General features: G+C 39.2%; 2 protein-coding genes across 2 annotated transcripts; one reads left to right on the forward strand and one right to left on the reverse strand.

Moving 5' to 3' along the window:
• The first annotated feature begins 1,681 nt into the window (after positions 1-1,681).
• On the forward strand, positions 1,682-10,281 carry LOC139129870 (uncharacterized). The gene is made up of 8 exons (XM_070695552.1): positions 1,682-1,873; positions 4,181-4,277; positions 4,452-4,631; positions 5,598-5,810; positions 6,460-6,612; positions 7,129-7,398; positions 8,006-8,083; positions 8,411-10,281. The coding sequence occupies exons 1-8, from the start codon at positions 1,787-1,789 to the stop codon at positions 8,563-8,565; spliced, it is 1,233 nt and encodes a 410-aa protein (XP_070551653.1). The 5' UTR covers positions 1,682-1,786; the 3' UTR covers positions 8,566-10,281.
• Positions 10,282-11,219: 938 nt separating this feature from the next.
• LOC139129871 (uncharacterized) lies at positions 11,220-24,072 on the reverse strand. The gene is made up of 8 exons (XM_070695553.1): positions 23,847-24,072; positions 17,456-17,531; positions 16,255-16,395; positions 15,498-15,548; positions 14,361-14,522; positions 13,301-13,573; positions 12,531-12,608; positions 11,220-11,470 (listed from the first exon to the last, which is right to left on the reverse strand). Exons 1-8 carry the CDS (start codon positions 23,934-23,936, stop codon positions 11,304-11,306), a joined length of 1,038 nt encoding a protein of 345 aa, XP_070551654.1. The 5' UTR covers positions 23,937-24,072; the 3' UTR covers positions 11,220-11,303.

Here is a 24,072-nt window from a genome sequence, read left to right on the forward strand (position 1 = left end):
GTTAAATGAAATCATTCCGCGTTCCTGAAAGGCAATGCCTTTTAACGATAACATTTCTGAAATTCTATTTCTGTTATCTTTCTCTTGGCTTTTCCAACATTTGGCATACATCCATGCCCACATCTCGCCATCCTCGTAAAGCTTACTGCGACATTTAAGGTAAACATCCGGGCATGCACGTGAGACGTCATCATGACGGGACACTTCCATCTAAAAGGCAGTGCAAAAATATCCGACTTATGAGCCAGGAAGACGGGTATTTTCAACCTAATTAAAATGGTTTGCCATCTTGTAAGCTGTTTACATGGTATGCGATTATAGATAGCGATAAGTGATTGTTTAAGGCAAAGCTCAATGCCTTATACACTTTACTCTTACAGACAATAATTTGCCCTTGAAGTTGTTGACTCAGTGTTATCTAATTTCTGCTATAACTACTTAAGATTGCATATTATAAGTGCAGAAACGGGGCTAAAAATACTCCTTTTTAAATGCAAGTGTTCCGTAATGTCAGTGTCCAAATGTTCCCGATTCACATTCCCGATTTGCAAGTAAACAAAATGGACAAACTAAATGACTACCGCTCTCCGCCTACGGTGAAGCGATGCTGATATAGAAAGTTGAAGGGTTTTATGGAACATAAAAAGCTAAATACAGAATTAATGAGTTAGATCTTGAAATGCTATCTCGTGGTAGTTTCATTAAATTTCTTGTCATTTCTTGGTCGCGTGTTCACACTGAGCTTAAATGTACGTGTCGTACCGATGTCTGTATTTATGTTTCTTGTTTGTTCGTCACTGTTTTTTTTTTTTCGTTTGTCCGTGTGTCTCTGTTTGATGTCCGTGGGCGCGACATCTAAAAAATGGCAAACCCAATCAAAAATAAAAAAATCAGGGGTCACCGTGCAAACTTTGGTACCAGAGAGAGAAATAACCTAAGATTTCCCGATATTTGAAATTCAAAATGGCCGCCCTCCATGTATTAACTCTAAGGGGAGGACGGTGAAAACTGTTGTTATATCAAGAGCTTTAAAATGAGGCCACACAAATGTTAGATCAGGAAAGAATTGTGAAAGTTTGAGAGTCCGAGCATCTGTCCCCGAGGCGAGTTCTGCCTTAATTGTGATCCAGTCATTTCGTTTCAGTATCTATCCACGTGCATGCGTTGCATCCAGTATGAATTGCCTTACTAATATTTGAAACCCCCCGTGAAAACTCTCATGTACTGGGCTTTCATTCAATGCGACTGGTTGCGCAAAACGGATAGAGCTTTCGCAGTGTTTTTTTTTTCTTCTCAAAAGTTTGAACAATTTTCTCTTCCCATCTTATCGCCCGTTTCAACATGATACTAGTTGTCAAGGAGCTAAGCAATGCATATGCTTCGTCTGTGAAATCTAATCGGCTGTCGCCAAAAAGATGTTTTGATGTCGTATATCGTATGCGTACTGTGCTCGAATCCTTTGTTGTAACTATGGTCTTGTCTTTTAATCAATTACCAACACCGCTAATTGATCAACCATCAGGTTTTATGACTTAAGTAATCTACATATGACAAGTGCGATCAAGACATAACGCATATTTGCATATGTTGAAATTTACGTCACTGCATACTGTTGACAGAAATGCACTACATATTTGTCTTTGCAACGCGAACACGCGCGTACAAAGCTCGCAAATCTGTCTTCGACGGTGTTGTTAAACCCCCTCCCGGTCCGACAGCAGTCTCCGTGTCGTCCGTGCGACCTGATTTCTCTTTATAAACGACAGACTGTTGGCAATAAACTGCCATGGCTCTTCAAAGCGCTGTAGTTTTCGCCGGAGTTTTGATTTTTGCGATGGCCGGATACGGAAAAACAGAACTCGCTGCTGATGAGGTAAGGGCCAAATCATTTTGCTTGGTTATGTTTACGAAAGGATAGAATAGTTTGGCTTTTTCTTCGCCATCCTTTCGCAGACGATAATGTTTGGGTGTTTTCATCATTGGGACTGAGCCACGTATCTTTGACTGTTCTGATAGAATGTGCACGACAGGGAACGAGCAATATCTACTATATACATTTTGAAGTCAAACTCGAGCACAGGACAACTGGCTAGAGTATAATGTGAGTTAATCTGTAAGTCATGCGGCAGTGCTATATATGTTCTTAATAATTTAACGTTGGGGATTCAAAATTGTTATTTCGGGGAGACATATTCTCAGCAGAGACACTGCACGGGATTCGACAAAAGTCACACAGTCTCCCGACATTTACCTCACGTAATCGGCGTCATACCAAATTTTAAGCTGTATCGAGGTTACACTGTGCTGTCCAAAGTGGCTCCCGTCTTCATAAGGTAGATCTTGTTTTTAAATGTCAGCATTTTCCAATGACCAATATTCAAGAAATACGTCTTTTTTACATCTTATCAACGTCTTCAAGTTCATTGTTTTATGCCGCCTGTGAATCGGGACAGTCCGATTGCTTGTACGGCTTGAGTCAATACAACGTCATGTCTCAGACATTTGCCCCGGAGGCACAGCTTCACCTCGATTCACAGCAGACACGGGTTTTATTTTGTTGTCACCCTCTCAGTATCTCTGTCAGTTTAAAATTTGCGCTACCCTCTTGATCACCTTGGAATAAAATGGCATTGTAAATTTCAGTTCTGATGGAATGAAAGACATCGTCTCGGTAGATCTAGTGCCATGCTTGTAAAACATCGACGGCGTACTCGACGAAAGCAAATTTTATGGTACCATAACAGTTGCATTTGCATCAAATCTGGAAACCTATCTTCGCCGATCTGTTAAATGTGTCCGCTGTTTACCCTTTGTCCTTCGACACTTTGTCACGTCGTGCTTGAGATAGAAAAGGATTAGGCCAACTGTCTGTTGACTTACGGTCGTCGTTTAGAATTGCACAGCATGCAAATATTAGAGTTCCACACTTTCCTTTCTCTCGAGCTTACGTAACGCCAAATCGCTCCGGTGTTCGAAAAGAATTTTCGGTAACATCTCCAACAACAAAATGTAAGCGATACGCCATCTTAGCGACAGGCTCAGTAAACTTACAAGATGGGTATTTGTGTGTGATTATCAGCAGACTGATTATAAACTTTGCCAATGGCTAGATTTAAACTTCAAAGAATGTATTCTGTACAGCTCCCATAGGAACGTATTGGTTTATCCTGATAGACGTTGATTCGTTAGTAGGCCTTCCCATGGAACTTTATTGCCAAATTTCACAATGGCGACGCATTAAATTTCACTCTGCGTTTAAGTCCGTTTGACATTCCTGATAAGATCTCACCGTCATTGTTGTCTATGTTCTATCTGGTAAGAGGTTATACTTTGTACAGGTTTATCGCGGTGAATAAAACTGTGCTCTATCAGTGCGATGTAGGAGAGTGATCGAAAGTGATTTTGTGACCGCGGTGCAGTAGAGTCGTCGCGAAATTAGTAGATTCCAGGCTGAAACTTGACCGTCGCTCCGCTCAAACTAGTGCGCAGACCCGGATGCCGCGCGTTACTGCAGGGTGAAGTGGGCTAACGATCACATTGAGGACATGATGGTCTAAGTGTTTCCACTTGTGAGAACTCCGTTAAAGCTGTTGGAGTAAGAGCAATTTTCACAGTCTTATTTTTTTCAAAATTGAATTTTTTTGTTTTCGCCATAGAGTTAACAATGGGATGGCGGCCATCGGTTAGTGTTCGGTAATTTGTTTCTCTAGTATCAACTTATGCATAGTGGCGTGAGATTTATATATATTCTCGATTCAGTAAAAATGGCTGAAAGTTTAATCGAGGAATGTCTGAGCAAAAGTCTTCACTTCCGATGCGCGTACAACATGTGGTGTGATGAAGTGGTTCAAAGCCCTCGTAAATAGCAGAGCATTTGACGTAACTATTTCACAAAGTAAGCCGGGACGTAGGACACGCAAAGAATGGGTTCTTCATACACGAACCACGTCACCTCATCGAGAAATGTTGCATGTTGTGGCAAGGTTGATGGCAGTTCTGTATGGCCACATATCAAGTTCAACGCTTTCCTGCAGTCATATTGCCTGTTGTTTGCAAACAATCTTGTACTGCCTAAAAATGCCAATGCGGTTAATTTTTTTCTAAAAAATCTTCATTGATTAACACTCGATATTTCTGCTAACCTGTCGTGTTGCTTTATATTTCACCATTTACGAGAAAGACAGGTCCCGAGTTTCGTCACTTGCCGAGATATAACTTCGCGGCGCTACTGAGAAGAAGGACGAACTCAGTCGATCTGTCGAAGAAAACCTACCAAGGTAAAATTTGCTGCATGGGCGTTGAGTTTCAAAATACAGAGTTTTAAACAACAAGCGTAATAATTTCTATTTATTGCGCAAACTTTTAACTTAAACAGTAAACTTTACATTTCCCCCGTAGTGTTTTAGATGTCAAAAATATGCTATCAATTTTACATATTTCTTCGAGTACAGAACAGAACGATAAGTCGGCGTACTACGACCCCGACGGCTGTGGAAAGTGGTTCGACGATGAAATATACCGGTGTTATTTCGGCAAGCAGTGCGTTCCCGAGTACACAATATGCGATGGCAACTTCCAGTGTGACGACGGAAGTGACGAAGTCAATTGTGAGAAACCGGATACCTCGTCAGGTAATGGCGATGGCAAGGGATGAGTATACACATATCTTTTTTCAGCAAATCTGACAAATTGTATTGTATTGTATTGTATTGTATTGTATTGTATTGTATTGTATTGTATTGTATTGTATTGTATTGTATTGTATTGTATTGTATTGTATTGTATTGTATTGTATTGTATTGTATTGTATTGTATTGTATTGTATTGTATTGTATTGTATTGTATTGTATTGTATTGTATTGTATTGTATTGTATTGTATTGTATTGTATTGTATTGTATTGTATTGTATTGTATGCAGGACACTTCATTGAATTGTGTTGTGTTGTGTTGTGTTGTGTTGTGTTGTGTTGTGTTGTGTTGTGTTGTCTTGTCTTGTCTTGTGTTGTGTTGTGTTGTCTTGTCTTGTCTTGTCTTGTGTTGTGTTGTGGTGTTTGTGTTGTGTTGTGCTACGTTGTGTTGTTTTGTGCTGCTTGTAATTATGCTTTCCGGTTTTGTCGCCAGTAAGCAAAAGTCTAGGCTATCAAGCTACCGCTTCATCAGACATTGTCAAAGTTCCCCTCTGTGAATCCCGAAAGTAAAACAACTTTTGTAAATATTTCCTTATCGAGATCACCAAGTTGCATTTTATCATTTATGACTCGAACGACAACACCAAAGACATTTCTCCGTGAATATCGAGTGTAAACATTAAAGTGGTCTGCACATAACACGATTGGAACTAATTTGGGGAAATTGGTGATGGAGTAATGCCGATTGAATCTTCAAACGTAATATCATCTGCATTTCTTTTTACATTACTCACTTGTTTTTATGAGTAACTTGTATTATTGCAACATTCAACTATCTGGCACCTGACACTTTTGAGAAATTGAAAAAAATATGAAAATCCAATTATCCCAAATTAGTTCCAATCGTGTTACATATACCCTAAATTAGGAACAAAAGGCTTGAACAATATTCATGTATTACCTTTCAGTGACGAAGCCTTACTACGACCAGAGCGGGTGCGCCAAGTGGTTCCCGGACAGGTACCCTTACAGGTGTGGCGATGGCAGTTACTGCGTCACTACAGCTTCCATTTGTGACGGCAAGATCACGTGCCCCGATGGCAGTGACGAGAGTCAATGCGACACAGACGACGGTGGAAATCCGACTGTTGGACCAGCGACGCCTCTGCCAGTGACAGCTGGTATGGATATGTTTTGGTCTCAAGCAAAAGCTCATTAGCAATTTAGGTTTTTGGGTTTGTTTTTTTGTTTGTTTGTTTGTTTGTTTGTTTTGTTTTTGTTTTTGGTCATTCTGTTCTGTATACTTTCGCCCCTATCGTATCTGATATCTGTCTCTCTGTGTGTCTTCTATTTGCCTGTTCGTCTTGTCCTTTCTCTATCTTTGCCTCCCTCCCTTTGCTAAATGTCTAGATCTGCCGTCAACCTCTCTCTCTCTCTCTCTCTCTCTCTCTCTCTCTCTCTCTCTCTCTCTCTCTCTCTCTCTCTCTCTCTCTCTCTCTCTCTCTCTCTCTCTCTCTCTCTCCCCCCGTCCCGTATCAGTCCCGTAATCTCTCATCGAATTGTTTGCCTCCTTGTGCGCATGTCGCTCCTTTAAGTCTGTTTGTTTATCCCACTTGTCAGTCTACTTGCTTGCCGAATCGCTCAGACCTAGCAAAACACTTTCACAGTATGGAATGTAAATGTCACGGAATACACACTTGAAAATTTAAGTCGCGAGCTATACGCAATTTGAGGGAGTGCGCCCTCGTGAGGCGAAGTTCAATTGCCATGAATTCATTGGAATTGTACATCTTCTGGCACTAACGATTGCGTTTCCCGTCCAATCGACAGCTCCTAAGGCTTACTATGACAGCGAAGGATGTGCGGCTTACTTTCCGGATCGGCCGTACCGATGTGTAGATGGCAGCATGTGTTTACAAGAAGCGAACCTGTGCGATGGCCTGGCCTACTGTACAGACTTCAGTGACGAGCATGGCTGCCCAGGTGAGAATCATGCAACAAATTTTGAAAGTCCCTTTGTCTAGAATTAGCCGTTTAAAGGGCAATGCCTTCATGCGAACAGAAAAATAGAGTATCGAGTGTGGTGGGAATGTTCTGTTTATGATATTTTTTGATGATTTTCTTTTTGCCACTTTTATATTTATAGTATTCCGAAAGGAAAAATAGAACTAAAACTTTGTGATCTTCATGAAATGACTTCATGAAATCTTCTTTGAAGGACAAATCGACATAAAATATGATAACTGCTAAACATATAAAAGCAACGCTCGGCTTTTCGATTTTTGAATTTCGGTGGAACAAGTCGCATTGGCCATTATAAAAATGTCACAGCTGGGTTGATTTTTGTCACTCAGTCTTTAGTTTACCGACTCGCTTTCAGCATAATTGATGCAAGTGACGTCTTACAAAATCCTGCAATCATTTGCAAAACTAAGGATATCGACATTTTGACCCTGAAGATGGGAGAACTTCAAATACATATTACTTTTTCATTCTCAGAATTCGGTAAAACCGACGAGCATGGCTGTACAGTTCCCAATCAAGTGGGAAACAATGGAGAAGACGATTACCACATACAGGTATTAGATGCTCATAATTACTTCAGATGTCTTCACGGCCTCGGACCATACATCTGGAACAAGCAGCTGGCTGATTTTGCTCTTGGGGTTGCCCGTGACAACAGCGCGTCCGGGTCTCTGGAGCACAGTGGAGGGCCCTATGGCGAGAACCTTGGCTACGCTGGTGTGCCAACATTCAATCACGGAACAGGTAGAATGGATAATGATTCTGCATTGCTTATTTCTCTCCTTATAGATCAGAAAAGATCAAGGGGAATTTCCATAAACCATTGAAGCACACTTTGAAGTGTCAAGCGCATTTGGTCATTCACATACAGGCATACCGTCATAAGGCTTCCAATAAACCAACCTGTTATTTCATATACGTCGGCATACGAATACAACATTTAAATGAAAGGATACATAGATACATAGATACATACATATATACATACATAGATACATACATAGATACATAGATACATACATAGATACATACATACATACATACATACATACATACATACATACATACATACATACATACATACATACATACATACATACATACATACATACATACATACATACATACATACATACATACATACATACATACATACATACATACATACATACATACATACATACATACATACATACATACATACATACATACATACATACATACATACATACATACATACATACATACATACATACATACATACATACATACATACATACATACATACATACATACATACATAAATACATACATACATTAAATCGCAGTAACTTCTGTTCCTACTCCCCAGGGTACGGACTAGTGAAGTTATGGTACGAAGAAATCGAACTGTACGATTACAGCCAACCTGGGTTTCAGAAAGGAACAGGTAATGACGTCAACTCCGCAAAAATATCACAATCAGAGCATTTGCCGGTAAAATCGATCGATGTTATTACATCTACCAACGACATATTAATGCGAACGTAGATCAATGAAATGGAACTCTGTACTGAGCTAACTAAATGTGCCAGGCTATGCCATACATGAAATAGAAGTCTTAGTCTTTTAGTCTCAGTTTATAACAGTAACTCCTGGCGATTCTGACTCTCTCTCTCTCTCTCTCTCTCTCTCTCTCTCTCTCTCTCTCTCTCTCTCTCTCTCTCTCTCTCTCTCTCTCTCTCTCTCTCTCTCTCTCTCTCTCTCTCTCTCTCAGGTCACTTCACGCAGATGATCTGGGCCGGCAACACTGAGATCGGCTGCGCCTCTGTGCTTGATGGGTATCGTGTGTATCTGGCGTGTGAGTACGCCCCCGGCGGCAACATAGCAACCACTGAGTACTTCCGTGAGAACGTTCTGCCGCCACTCTGAGTGAAGTCGAAAGCTTTCTTTATTGTATGATAGAACATATCTAATAAATATACGAAATGAATTAAATGACTCTGTGTAGTTTCATTTATTTATCACGCATAACTTACAATACTTTGCACATGCATGACGTAATGTCTTATAAGACAATAGAGAGGTTCAGTTACGCGAAATTCACCAGTACTGGTACGTCTGACGGCGCGAAATTTCGCACGCGTATCAGTGCTCACGTGTGAATTTTTTGGTTTAGTTGCACATTCCCGATAATTATGCTGCATTTTTGTCTAAGAAACATGCGAAAGTCGTGTAAATTTTAAGAAACATTAATTTCTCTAGGCGGGGAATATTCTAGCTGGTTGTATCCTCCAATTAAAGCGGCCGATTTTCTTTGATGCAGTTATTTGTGTGGTTTTCAGAGAAATCTTTGTGAAGGCGTCAAATGAAAATGAGGAATGAGAGTACAAGATTTTGTTTATGTAAGGAAATCATAGCAAGTACTTCTTGTGCTGGCGCAAACTCTACGAAATATTCTGATATCAAATATGTTGCCAATTAACGATGATACTTTACAAGGTTTCTTGTCTAAATTCATGGAAATCATCAAGAGAATCTAAAAAATACTATACGTAATTATGACTACATGTAGAACTGTCGTTTGACGTTCCGAATGTCTGTTCTGCACGTACGCGACGTCTGCTTGTCACGTGACAAAGACGCTACGCGTACTGATCGAATGTAATCACGTGTAATTAAACCTCTCTAATGCCCTTTACTTCAAGAATCGGCGGTTGTTTCGCACGAGTCAAACTTTAGCATCGTGAAATTGGCTTGCCTACTTCAAGGTCCTTACAGAATCTTGAAAGCCATCATTACAATTATCTAGCGAAAAACATCAAACAAGAAAGAATCAACAATTTCGTAACAAAAGTATAAAACCTTAAGGCTGGTGTAAATCTAGAGCAATATAACAATATATGGATATCTCTCGAACACGATTGGAACTAATTTTGGATAATTTGATGGTGAAGTAATGCCGATTTAATCTACAAATGTAATCTCATCTGCTTTTCTTTTCAAATTACACACTTGTTTTTATGAGTAATTTGCATGTTTTGCAATATTGCAACATTCAGCTACGTCACCTCAGGCTTTAGAGAAGTTTGAAAAATATGAAAATGCAATTATCCCAAATTATTTCCAATCGTGTTATAGTCAAAATAACAAAGAAGTAGACCAAATGATCTGCAGCGGGCTGGCGGCAATGACGCCATGAATCGTTTGGCTTTCTAAAAACTGACAATATCTTTTTCGAATGTCAATACAATCCCAACCTTCTCCGAAAAAAGTCACACTTTTGACTGAATTCCATGTGTACGTAAACAGGAAATGTCAATTTAGTTTACATGTATTATTGCCAAACTTTCTTTCTTTTTGAGGTAGTAGTTGTCATACATGTAAATGGAATTTAAAATTATCGCAAAGAGTACGTGCATGGTTCGTTTCATATGTATGAAGGTAGAACGCACATAGGGGACAGAGAGTTGGACTCTCGAATTTCTACTATTCTTTTCTGATCTACTACTTGTGCGGGCTTATTTTAAAGCTCTTGGAGAAAGATAAACTATCACCGGCTTAGTTTTTTCGACAGGATGATTGCAAAATTTAATTTTCATGCCGTAGAGTTAACACCGGAATTGCGGCCGTTTTGCTTTTCAAATATCGCAAAATGTTGGGTAATTTGTTTCGCTAGTTCCAAACTTTGTATGATGAACCCCGTTTTTTATTGTTGATTGTGAAAGAGAATGGTTGAAAGATTCATTCTGGAAAGTTTGAGCAAAAGTTTGTCTTTCACTTTCGAGGCGCATACTACCTTAATATCACTACATTGCAGAAATTACGGTACAATGTCAGCCCGCAACGATTTAAACTTCTCGCAATGGGACTGGACAGAAATTAAAGGGGTGGTCTGTGTTCTTTCAGGGGTCACCCATTTTTCGCCCAAGCAGTTTTGAATCATGTTTAAATTTTGCACACGTACTTTGGGGAGCCTCCACTTTTTGCGCAACTATAAGAAGGCAAGATGTGGCCGATATGGTCCAAGTGACAGCTTCCAGGTCTTCGGACGTCAATATTTTTCGTGCAAACACTTTTAAAGGGTCACTATTTTTTGTCCAGCATCATATTGAAAAACACCGCCCCTCGTACTTCCTGTGATGTCTCTAACTACAATAAAGTTCAAAACGATATGAGATCTGTGACTTTAAGCATCAAGGCCTCTGTCAAAAGTAAAATATATCTAAGACTCTGAAAGTCAAATTCAGTAAGAAATCAAAAAAATCAGATATCACTTGTGAGGATTACTCCGAATGTAACTAACGCCTTCGTGGCGTCATTAAGTTCAGAGAGTGCACATGTAGTTCTTTTGAGAGAAGTTGATTTTCTTTCAATTTATATATCAAACTTGAATCTTAATTATTCAGACAATGCTTTTTTTGCAGTTTGAAATATAGAGCCGTTGAAAAGTTGAGGTATATAAAATGCACCAATTTTATTTGCCACTTCAGCTGGGCAGCACAAAAAGTTCGCATATCGATTTCTGTCGGTTGTACTTTTCATCGCCGATCCTAGCCCGCTAAAATTTTAAAAGACACGAAGTATTGTTCGAGGTAGACATGTCTGTTTTACATTTTTTGACGGTAACTATGATGGAGAGCGCGAAGGGATTTCCCGCCATTTTACCTTCATAATGGCGGAACCACGTTGAACGCAAATTTGGACTCCTCGTCCTCGTTCCCAGGTGGGTAGTATTCGCAGGCGATGTAAAAATGCGTCCAGTGTTTCTTGTAGCGCAGAGACGATCCGCATCCGATTCGTTTAGTGTCCTTCCAGATTAGTTGGGTGAAGTGACCTGCAGCAGAAAAGTTTCTTCTAATAATATCAGAAAAGTCACACTATGTTATGTCATGTCATATCATGTTATGTAAGAATATTGCAATGTCATGCAGGTCGTGTGTCCATGTCGTGTTGGTCGTGTCGTATCATATCATGTCATGTCAGGGAATGTCATGGAATGTTATGTCATGTCGTTTCGTGTCATGTCATGGAATGTCATGTCATGTCGTGTCGTGTCGTGTCATGTCATGTCATGTCGTGTCGTGTTGTGTCACGTCATGTCATGACATGTGTCATGTAATGTCAATATAACGTGATGTAATGTCACGTCACGTCGTGTCATGTCATTTCATGCCATGTCATGTCATGCCGTGTCATGTCATGTCGTGTCATGTCATGCCATGTCGTGTTGTGTCATGTTCTGTCAATGTAATGTGATGTAATGTCATATCATGTCACTGTCATGTCGCGTTAACATAAAAGTTATGCCATGTCATGTAGTGCAATGCGATGCAACTCGGAGATTAATTTCCATTTCAAGGCATAGTGCACTACGTGGAAGCGTTTTCCGGCTTTTGAGTGTCAAAATTTCTTTTCAGATATAGACCCAGCTAAACTCACATTGAAACTTGTGGAAATATAGGCAGTCCACAGTCTCATTCTTATTACAAGACAAAATTTCGTCCAATGGAGACAATGTCAATGTAGGCGATCTCGTGGTCATATCGTCAACTGAAATAATGAGAGTTAGACATTCAAAAAAACAAGAGATTGAATCAAAGTGTTCCAAATGGTCAATCGTTTATACGCTAATTTACCTTTGTTCAAGTATCCTGTATAAAAACACTTTTAGAAGGATAATTCAAAAATTATGCCAGGCATTAGCTAGATAGGGTTATTCAACTACAACAGTTAGTGAGGTTTGTGGCTTTTTCATTTTGAACCATATAATATTGAAAAAACTGTGACACTGTTTCGAAAAGTATGTGTCTGAAAATGTTGATCACACTTGCTCAAGGAAATTTAAAGCTACTCTCTTTCATGGATGAGAAAAGAACAAAACAAAACCACCTTACCTGTATTGTATGAAAACTTTGGATGTTTGAAGTCGTAGAATTTGATCTCATCGTAAAACATTTTGACAAAGCCATAGCCTTGGAAATGAAAGATAGAGTAAGTATTACGATTGTGACATTGAAGCTGTCAATCAAAACAATTAATACTTTGACTGAAGGAGTCTGGGTGGCATGTAGCTGATTAAAGGGATTATACATTTCAGGTAAATAATACGGCGCTTTCTTAAAAAATCAAGACTGGATTGTGATTAGCATGTCGCCTTATCATGCAGTACGAATTTTCCCATGATATCTACTTCTTAGTTCTTGAGAATCTGTCAATAAATTGACAAGATGCTAATGACGGACAGCGACGACTCGGCGACAACGATCAGTGATAATGGATGATATTGATGATAATGATAATGATGATGACAAGTATGATGCTGTGATGCCGATGATGATGATGACGACGACGACGACGACGATGATGATGACGACGACGACGACGACGATGATGATGATGATGATGATAATGAAGGTCATAACGATGGTTGTTGCTAATTACCCATCTATTAAATCAATAATGCAGCCTCAATCCTTACTTTAAGTAATGCACTGCATTAACAAGCGGACTCTTATTCAGTCATATAGGGCAATTTTTGGTATTACTTTGCAAAGAGTCCGAACGTTATGTTTCGAAAGCATATGCAACACTAAATACGATACTATATGCCAACACGACTCTCTACTTTGAAGTATAAGATGAGAGGCCTTCGCACGTATTGTACCTGTTGTCCTCTCGATTCCTAGGAGTGCCTGCATCGCGATGTTCTCTCCAAACTGTTCGAAATCCGAGTGTTCCAGCCTGCCTATGTCGGCATTGCTACGAGCCAAATAGTCTCCGTACTTCTCCAGTGTCTTGTCCCACAACAGCGGCGCGACTCCGTGCAGACAGCGGTAGTAGTTGTGCGCCTCCAGGATCTGTTTCTTCAGCGACTCGAAGCTGTCGACTCGAGTTTGATTCGGTTTGACGCAGAGGCTGTTGTCTGTTTCGCCGTACCCTGGTGGAAGAAAGGTGGTATATCTCGGTGATTGACTATTTGGAGCCATGTTTTGAAACAGCGTGTGGAGGTGCGTGTTCTGTTTGCGTGTGATTGATTATGTAGACCTCAGGCTGCATATCGTCAGCTGATTTCAGGAAATACGGAGTGACAGACTTACAAACACGAAATCGACTACCCGAATAACATTTTGATGCAGAATTCTGAAAAAAATGGCCTTTTATACTTTAATGCCAAACCGATACCACACGGCCATGGTAAATCTACCTCTTGACCTCGGAATTTTTAGTCGTTTTTTTTAAAGCGAGATGGTAAGGTTGGGAGGTGTAATGATAACATATCAACGCACAGACATTGATTTTTTTGCAAAACAATGGCGCCACGGCATATTAAGAATTGGAGACCAAAGGAGGAAACTCAAACATGTAAGTTAGCCAGTTTACGCGAGCTTTCAAAGACAAAAATTGAACAATTATTGCGTTTGCAATATGCCCAATAATGTAGGGTTAAAGTTTTGAAGGTTCCTTTAGACTTGATTACAAGTAGACCATATCAAACATTGGTTTGAAGTTTTCACTCTTTGTGGAACTTAAGGGATATCGTTCCATCAAATTTGATTGGCTGTCAGGCATTCTAAGCGAAATCTGTGTTGTTACGTTGATGACGGAGCTTGATAGAGATATATTAAATCATAGCATATTAAATCTCACTTATAAACGCAACATTACACGAAGGGTCGACGAGACCAAATCGAAATTCAATCAATCATCTTGTTTATGCTACATACCACAATCTCGTTCGTCGCTCCTGTCAGCGCACTGCTGAAAGCCGTCGCATATTTGGCTCTTTTTCATACACAGTGGCTCTCCATCAGCGCATCTGTAAGGGGCGTGCGAGTAATACATGGAACAGTCCTCGTCCACGTAAGGCTTGAGTCGAACAACTTTTGCTGTTTAAGCACAAATAAGGCGCGCGGGACAAGAAACAAATAAAACAATTTTACACGTAATATGCGTAAAGAAGAAGACCTTTATGCCAGCCCATGCATTTAGCACACGACGAATGTCGTCACAATCGATCCTCCAAATCTAACAAAAAGTGTATGTTATCGCCTAAACAGGTGCCATTTGTCCTCCTGACGTCGAGCAAATGGTCTCCAGCCTCGAGGACACATTGTCCTTAAGCTTGTTTGGGTTATAATGTTTTTATTACATGCCTCTCTAACATAATTTTCACTCTAAATAATTGGTTTTTAATTCCATGATAGATGAAAATCGGTTTAAAATACAACGATTTTCACCACTGGCAGGCGCAATTACGCATAATTTCGTATGTAAAGCATGTAATTTACTAATTTTTAAATCCAGAAGTTGTCAGGCTGAAAATAGTTCCGGTTTGCAATTTCAGCAAAATGCTGACTGTGTGACCATGCAACAACTTACCATTGACTCCTATCGGGAGCGCCCTCGGCGTTCGCATATATGAGGCATGTAATAAAGTGCATTCTAATTCACTCTTTGTTTTCAGTTGAATACGCTAAATTTAAAATAAGAGTTATGCAAATAGAAGAACCCATCCTCAAGGCTCTTTGAATATGCAAGTCTTTATAACATCGATTCCCAAAAACTATTTGAATATTGAAATTAAAGGCACGGCCACTTTCGTGACTCCTGTCTGTGTGACCCTTTACATCCTGGCATTTTCGTTGGTATGAGTTTGCCATCTTGAGTTCAAATTGCAATGGTCAACCATACCGTTCAATTTATGCACTCAAACGCATTTAATAAAAATGAATTTTCTCTGTTACAAACGGGATAAACAGTTCAATGTTGTATGATGCCATACCATCAAAAATGCCAGGATGTGACGTCAATCATGGGTCATGAAAGTGACTCCGGTTCAAAAGTAGTAATATGGATGATACCTTCCAACGCGAGTATCTTGTTACCATCGTCAATGGCAGCCGGCATTTTTTCTGACAAGTGAACGGAAAACATAGGGTTTAAAATAATAAGGATTACTAAACTTGAACATGCTACAAAATAAATTGAATTTCTCAGAAGTCGTACAGCTCGGTATGAATTTGCGCTGGCTCCTGCGAGCAGCTTAATTAATATCTAACTACATGACCTTCTCTGCAACCGTGACCTTCGTAAACTACATAGATAGGGCACGGTGACGGAGGAATACTTGGAGCCCAGCACGTCCGTTTGAACTGAGACCGTTATGAACTCAAAAAATCAACGCGTCTGCTTTTGTCGTCTGATTATCACACCATGGCCGCCCACGTTGTGTACAATCGCCGCGAGTTTAGGTTGTCCCGAGAACCAGTAAATCAGGCCAATAACTGATGTCATATTCTCGTTTGGCCTTGAGCATTCAACGTGCACTGAGCCGGGACAAGCCATGCTAGGCATGGTGCCAAACGATGTGAACGCGCGTTTGACGAATTCTGTATTTATTGTCGTGTCGTTTTGATGACAGTAAAGTTTGCAACCTTCGACTCCGTTGCCCCGAAAAAGTAATGTAATGGAAATTCCTCATGCATTTTTTCCAACAAAATGATGGATTGGGGGTCACCGTAATCGCTTTTAGTGGCAGATGACTTGTTTCGAGCGTTTTGTTGATTTACTCTGAACTCAATCATGTCTGGTGTTGGTGTGTCTAAGCGTATTACTTACCGCACCCGTATTCATCGCTACCGTCCCAACAGTTGACGAAGCCGTCGCACACGCAGAATTCCGGCAAGCAGTTCAGCCCGTCGGCGCATATGTGGTCGTAGCGGGCGCCATACTTGGCCAGGCAGAGCTTCGATCGAGACGCTGTGGATGGTGTACAACGGGTAGATAAATTGATGGATGAATGAATGAATGAATGAATGAATGAATGAATGAATGAATGAATGAATGAATGAATGAATGAATGAATGAATGAATGAATGAATGAATGAATGAATGAATGTGTGAGCGAAGGCGTTAGCGGATGAATCGATGAATCACCGTAACACAAATAAAAGTTAAAAGTCATGAGTTAAATCGATTTCTGTTTCCTAATAATCAACATTACCATGCTCGGGGGTGAGAAGACGTACATGCCGTTTTTGTCACGAACCGAGTTGAACTTAATAAGGCAAATAATTACAAAGCAAGTAAAATATTTTCAAAAAAGCCCGCAATAAAATGAAGTTCTTCATAAACCGACCAGGCCACTGTAGTTTAAACCATGAAATGACTCGGCGCAGAACCCCGAAACAGAAAGTTGATACTGAACTATTTATCCCATGGGGAGTTCATCTTAAGTTCAGGATATATTATAACTAAAGATACACGAAATAACCTATAAAAACTATTTTATTGTCGATACATGTCTCGCGGAAGATGTAAAGTCACCCGAGGAGTTTTATTACATTGTAAGCTTTGTTTTGATACACCGTGGGGTTACCGTAACACAGCACTGTCGTTGACAGAATGACAATCCCGCGGGTGCGATATTTGCACTCGCGGCACAGTGCAGTCTCCTTTTCTCACAACCACGCATCTATACGCAGGACGCGCGAGATTCTCTCCATCCTTCGCAGTCGCTGGCCAGCCTTCAAATCTGCCATCACAACGTACAACGCCAACCTATTCTAATCTCGTTTTTTATGTCCATGTTTCCCTGGCTCGATATCATGATATGATGACTCGGTCAAGGTCAACGCTTCTCTTGTGATTGCATTGACAGTGTTGCTACCGTACTGTACCGCCGAACGAGGAGGAAGCGGTAGAATCTTTTGGAGGGACCACAAATTTATACACCTTGATCATGGATTTAACTACGAGGCTGAAAGGCCTATTGATAGATGAACAAATGGGGGAGGGGGTAAATATTAATAGTACTGACCCTTCTTTCTACCTCGTACGTGAACTTGAGTTTCTTTCTTCATCGGTTTGCCTAAATGACCATCAATAGAATTTACCTGAAAGGAAAATAATGAATCACAAAAAATACTTAGACTATAGCTTCATAGAATTTTGTGTCAGCAATCGATTAGCAACATGAGGGATTGGCCGGCGCAAACCATGTAGGTAGACTAATCCCTGAGAGCGGAAAAAATTCCGCATTACCGAATTAACGGCTTATGACTCCCCCAGAGAGTAAATAAACTACCGATCAAGTAGAACAAAAGATCAAATGTTTATGAATATGACATCACCCGTGATATTTGTAAAGCAATCACCGGTTGACAGTCAGTTCACACCTCAAGTAAGGTATCTTTTCATATGGAAATGATTTCGAACCTACAGCGTTTGTGCCGGGGAATCTGGCAGGAATATCTGAAAACTTTTCTGACCTATTTAACTAAAAAGCATGGAATTAAATTGCCCAGAATCGATTCGACAGGGTGTGTACGAATGACATCTGTAAACGATAATTACATATGCAATGTCTATTACTGTCTAACTCGTCTGTCATAGTGTCTATGTCTGTCTATTTCTGGGTCTCTATCACTGGGTCTCTATCACTCTTCTTTACTATCTGTCTATGTACTTCTGTGCGTGCGCCCTCTCTCTCTCTCTCTCTCTCTCTCTCTCTCTCTCTCTCTCTCTCTCTCTCTCTCTCTCTCTCTCTCTCTCTCTCTCTCTCTCTCTCTCTCATATATCCATCCTGCATCATGCATCATCAATCGACTTTGTCGATATCCTTGCCACGACGTAAATCAAGCGATCGCTCTCCCGCCACGTCCCTAATGCTCGGTTGCTGAGGCGTGCAATGTTTAGGCTGTTTCTGCTGAACCGTCATTTTTTAAACATCTTTGCAACGTTGTCCAATGAAGACATATCGACCAGTACAGAGTGAGATTATTTTCATATAAGCGGTTCCGGAGAAGCTGCAGATTTGTTATGGTAACTTTTTATAGACTAACGGATAATAAAATAAAATGTTACAGTACTTGCAAGCATGCGAACACCACAGTCGCTGTTTTATGAAAGCCACAAAGGTTAAAAGCAGCAGAACCCCCATATTACAAGGCCTAATGCAGACCAGTCTTAATATCAAAGATATAGGCACGGCTGTATGTACTAAAGTGATGATGGCTAATGGACATGTTGAGTAACATAAAAAACAAAATGACATTCAACGACCCAGCGAACATTTTCCCATGAGAGAATTTATGCATTCTCCAAAGATTGAACTCTACATAATTTTTAATTTTTAATACCAAGCAGTATACCCAGTGGTTGTAAATGATCGGACACTGTCAAATTTCGTTGAGGGAAATTTTCACTCACACAAACCTTAAGTAGTAGTTTCGGCAGATTTTTGCTGCAAGTGAGCTCGATGAGTTGACACTAATTCCGAGCTGATTTATAACTTGTCAGTCTTTAGTGCAACATGAAGAACAGTCAAAATCCTTCTACTGTCGTCACAAGCTTGGCGTGGGTCACAAAATTGCAGATGACTTGATTGATTAATTGATTAAGAAATTGGTCGGTTTGTAGGTAGGTAGGTATGTAGGTAGGTAGGTAGGTAGGTAGGTAGGTTGGTTGCTTGGTTGGTGATTACAATGGTTGATTGATTAATGGACCAACCCAGTGTCGAATGATTTTGAAAACGTCAAGTTTAATAGCCCATGGCTTTTCATGTTCATGGAACCTCAAAGAAGAAAAAAGCAAATAAATTAGTTTAAAATGAACTTAAATCCAGAGACCGACACACTTGAGAGGTACCAACATTTAGAACGTGATTTCTTGAGTCGACAGAGGATAGAATTTTGTGTTTTAGTGATTAATGGCGGCAATAGTTGACCTCAGTGTAACCCAAAATGACAGTAAAAGTCATAGCGACATTGACAGTTCGTGGGAAAGTCAGCTAACCAGGGACCTGGCAGCGAGTAAAACCATTTCGCTGACGCAGTATTTTATCCGACTGAAAGGGACCGACCCGTCATCCACCAAGGACATTTTACTTTTGTTTTATTGCGGTGAGAAATTACCAACGAGCCCTGGTATGACGGCTAAGATTGACTTAATTGTCGTTAACTTAGCTGGTACATGCAAGCTGGTACAAGCGATGATTTCCCATGTTCTCTGTAACACATTTTAACGACACACTAAAAATACTCCGAAATAATTTAACCTTTAAAAACCTGCTTTACCAACTAGTCGCTCTATTCTATTTCAATAAAAACCATCAACTAAGTCATTAAATCACTGCGTCTTTCTGTTTGGAAGATATATAAATTATATATATATATATATATATATATATATATATATATATATATATATATATATATATATATATATATATATATATATATATATATATATATACAATATACATATATATAAATATACATACAATATATATACATATATATACACACACACACACACACAAATATATATATATATACATACATATATATATATATATATATATATATATATATATATATATATATATATATATATATATATATACATATATATATAAACTCACAAACTTCTACAAATTATTCTGATCTATCACTTGTGGGGGCTCATTTTTAAGCTATTAAAGCTCTTGGAGAAAGACAATATTTCACCGAAACCAAAGTTTAATTTTCACCCCATACGTTTGACGCAGGGATGGCTGTTATTTTGATTTCCATATGTCGGTAAATCTTGGTTATTTGTTTCTCTAGTCCAAAAATTTGCACGGTGCTCCCCGAGTTTTATTCTTGATTTGAAAGAGAGTGGTTGAAAGAGTCCTTGAGGTAAGTTAGAGCAAAAGTTGTAGTATTTCACTTTCGAGGCGCATACTACCTTAATGGCTATGTTAAGATATCTTACGCGTAGTACGTATTATTTGACCTTTTCTTTTAATCTTTCATGACATAAACAAAATCCAGTGAGTGACTTTGCTTCGTGAGTTCATCATCAACATGGCTTCTGATTTTGTAAAAGACCGACCAATCTATTCATTTTGACATTGGACAGAATGGCTATATACCAACCGGGACAACGAAATGTCGCAGTTATTTCACCGCAATGCCAAATTGAAGCGTCCCTAAAGAACTTTTATTACCGCCCCTTGGACAGTCTTGGCAACTCAAGCTTGTCCTCTGCCAATTGCTCTGATAATCCGATGACATTTAGAACATATGCTCCGTATTCTCATTTAAGTTCGAGGATGGGTCATGCGATACCTCGGCGACGATTACAAACATTGACGCCTGGCCTGGTGTCCTTTTCAATCTGTAAGCTGTCAGCGCCGCCCCTTGGTTGGGGTCCATAACTTCTCATCCGGTTGTCATGACGACAGTATCGGATGTGATATCTAGGGATTCGAAAAGAATTCTTGAGCGCTAACTGGTGTTTATACACATGGTGGTTGCTTTTTCACTCAAACTTCTGCGTGTGATTATCCGTCCTTGGTGCTATTGCCTAGTACAAGATCAAACGCAGACTATGGTGCCATTTTTGCTCTGACCTCATTTTGGTCGTTCCAAGAGATCAGGGTTGAATATTGACCACACGTGTTAACCCAGTGTGTTCACGCAGATCTGTGTCGAAAGTACATCGAAAGCACGTCGGCGACTACGAGTGACGTCCTCGTTTTATGTACGAATCGGTTATTTGTAAATTACGAGTGTAGCCAGTGCAGTTTGCCACGATGTTGACCCAAAGATCTATACCCGTGCATATGATACCTGTGCACTCCCCCGGCAGTCAAATGCACATGTGGAGACACTGTCTTCCAGAAAAGCGCACGCGACGCAAGCCAAGCCAAAACAAGATTCAGACTCTGGTTAGAGGAACTTTTGTCTGTCATTGTGGAAGTTGAAAAGAACATGTGGAGTACCACAAGGATCTGTCCTTGGACCTACCCTATTCTTACTATTTATCAATGACATTGCCCGTTCCTCCACATACTTCAATTTTAGATTGTTTGCTGACGATACCAATCTATTTCATACTTTCCCTGCTAACCAAGTTAATATAAATTTAAATACTGTCGACATTCACCTCAATACTGTAGTGAATGGTGCAGGGCTAACAAACTTACTGTAAACTACCTCAAAACAAATTACATTGTCTTCAGAAATCATAACAAACATATTTTCTTGAATGGTACTCTACACATCAATAATACAGTTATCAATGAGGTTGAAGTGACATCATTTGTAGGTATTCACATGGACAGACATCTTAAATGGTCAAAGCACATTAAAATGATTAATTCTACTATCAGAAAAAAGGTTGGCATCCTTTTCAAATTGAGACAGTTTTTACCACGCAATATCCTTATTCTTCTATACAAAACTTTCATCCTACCACACATCACTTATGGTCTTGAAGTTTGGGGTTCAACATATTCCTCACATCTCAATAGTATCTTTCTTTCGCAAAAAATGGCAGTCAGAGCTATAACTTTCAGTGACTTCACAGCAAACTCAGCTACTCTTTTCAAACAACTTAATATTCTCGATATATACAAATTACATAAATTACATATCAGTACATTCATGTATGATCTTATAAATAATAACTTGCCACACAGTCTTACAACATACTGTCAGTTGCCTTCTCATTGCTACAGTACTCGTCATAAAATTAATGGTAACCTTTATGTCCCAAGTGTCAACACTTCCTTGGGTAAATTCTCGATATCATATACAGGCTGCATCTATTGGAATACATTACCTAAACAAATTAAAACAAAAACCACTAGAAGTTCGTTCAGACACTCCTTTCAAGTCTCCTCATACACGGTTAGTGTTTTACATGACGAAGAGTTATATTCAACTTTACAAATATGTATATCATAGATATATAAATATATATTTCACTATACATTTAGTTTTTTGGTTTGTTTGTTTGTTTGTTTGTTTTTTATTTTATTTTATTTTACATATTTCTACTTATTCGTAATGAATTTTATGTAGTTGTTCTTATTTACTTAGTTAGTTACTTAGCACTTTCAAGTCTACTTTACACGATTGTTTTTTGTTTTTGTTTTTAAGTGATGAAGAGTTATATTCAACTTTACATATATGTATATCATATTTAAATATATATATATTTTATATACGTTTTTTTTTCTTTTCTCTCTTACCTTTTCTTTTTACGCATTTCTACTTACTCGTAATGTATCTATTTAGTTATATATTTATTTATGTAGTTGTTCTTTTATTCACTTAGTTACTTTGTTACGATATACTTCATTTTTCTTTTTTCTTTTCTTCTTCGTTTCCTTGCTTTAACATCAATGGCTTGGGAACGGACTAGACTAGCATTTGCTATTTTCCGTTTCCATTTACCCTTTATCACAGCACAACTCAGATGTACATTCATCATTGAATTGTAATATTATTGTGATTAAGGGTAATAAAGATTATTATTATTATTAACAAGTGGACAAGTCGACATCAGGCGAAGCTTAGAGTACGGTGTGTCGTGAGGTTAAACTGAGCGGAGCACCAATGAAAAGCAGGCAGTCAAAAACTAACGCGATACAATTCGAAACTTCGACGAGAGCAAGCAGTGAGCAACGTGATATTCAGGGTAAATTAAAATAAACCTAATTTTTTTCGATAACTTTGCAAATGCAGACATGTAAAAGTAATTGTACCCTGAGCTCCTCGGTAGTTTCAATCGAAATATATTTGTTATACAAATAGTAGAATGTGAAAAGAAATAAAAACGGAAAGACGCGCCACTTCTGTATCACTGCGAGGCATTACAGAAATAAAAATGCTCGGAGCTACTGCCCGCGACACTATGGAAATGCTATAACATTACAATAACAAATATTTCAACAGTCGTTTGGAAAGCAAGAGGACTACGACTAGTTGCGAAAACAGGTCCTGTGCTTGGAAACTTTCAAACGTTTGTTTTGCGCATTTTTCGATACGATATTGGCAAGAATGACTTGGTTCACGGTTAAGTTGGACAACTTCCAAAGCGGCGGCTTTCTGAGTCGATTAAGGTTGTAGCGCCAAATTCAATACCACCGATGCAAGATTCGATGAAGGCTCGGACCGACAATTCACTTTCAGCATCAAAAACAAAAATAAGGAATAGAAAAGGTTCCACAAGAAAATCGCAAACTACATATCCGTATTCAGGAAATACCTGACAAAACATTTGCGGTGTATCAAGTCGTCACTAGATGGAAGACCAAATTATGGGAAGAGAATCACACCGATGTTTGATAGGAAAATGGGAAATAGTTATCTCAATGTATCCAAAAAATCGTGTAAAAATTTCCAAAAAAGTTCTAAAATTAAATGATAAAATCTTACCAAGTCATTTGAATCATCGACGGCGTAACTATACCCTCTGCTTTGGAAAAGGCACAGTAAAGCAAGAACTATCAGCAATCGAGACGCCATGATCTGTGAATGCGCACAACAGCCGCTCAAAAGAAGACGCTAGCTACAAATACCACCGTTACGAACTCTACTGATATTTATTTTCATTTATCAGTTATTTGCTTTCTCATAAGACAGCGAATGTCTCATTAGCCAT

This window comes from Ptychodera flava, chromosome 3 (genome assembly GCF_041260155.1).
Source record: "Ptychodera flava strain L36383 chromosome 3, AS_Pfla_20210202, whole genome shotgun sequence".
In the NCBI taxonomy this organism is placed as follows: domain Eukaryota; kingdom Metazoa; phylum Hemichordata; class Enteropneusta; family Ptychoderidae; genus Ptychodera; species Ptychodera flava.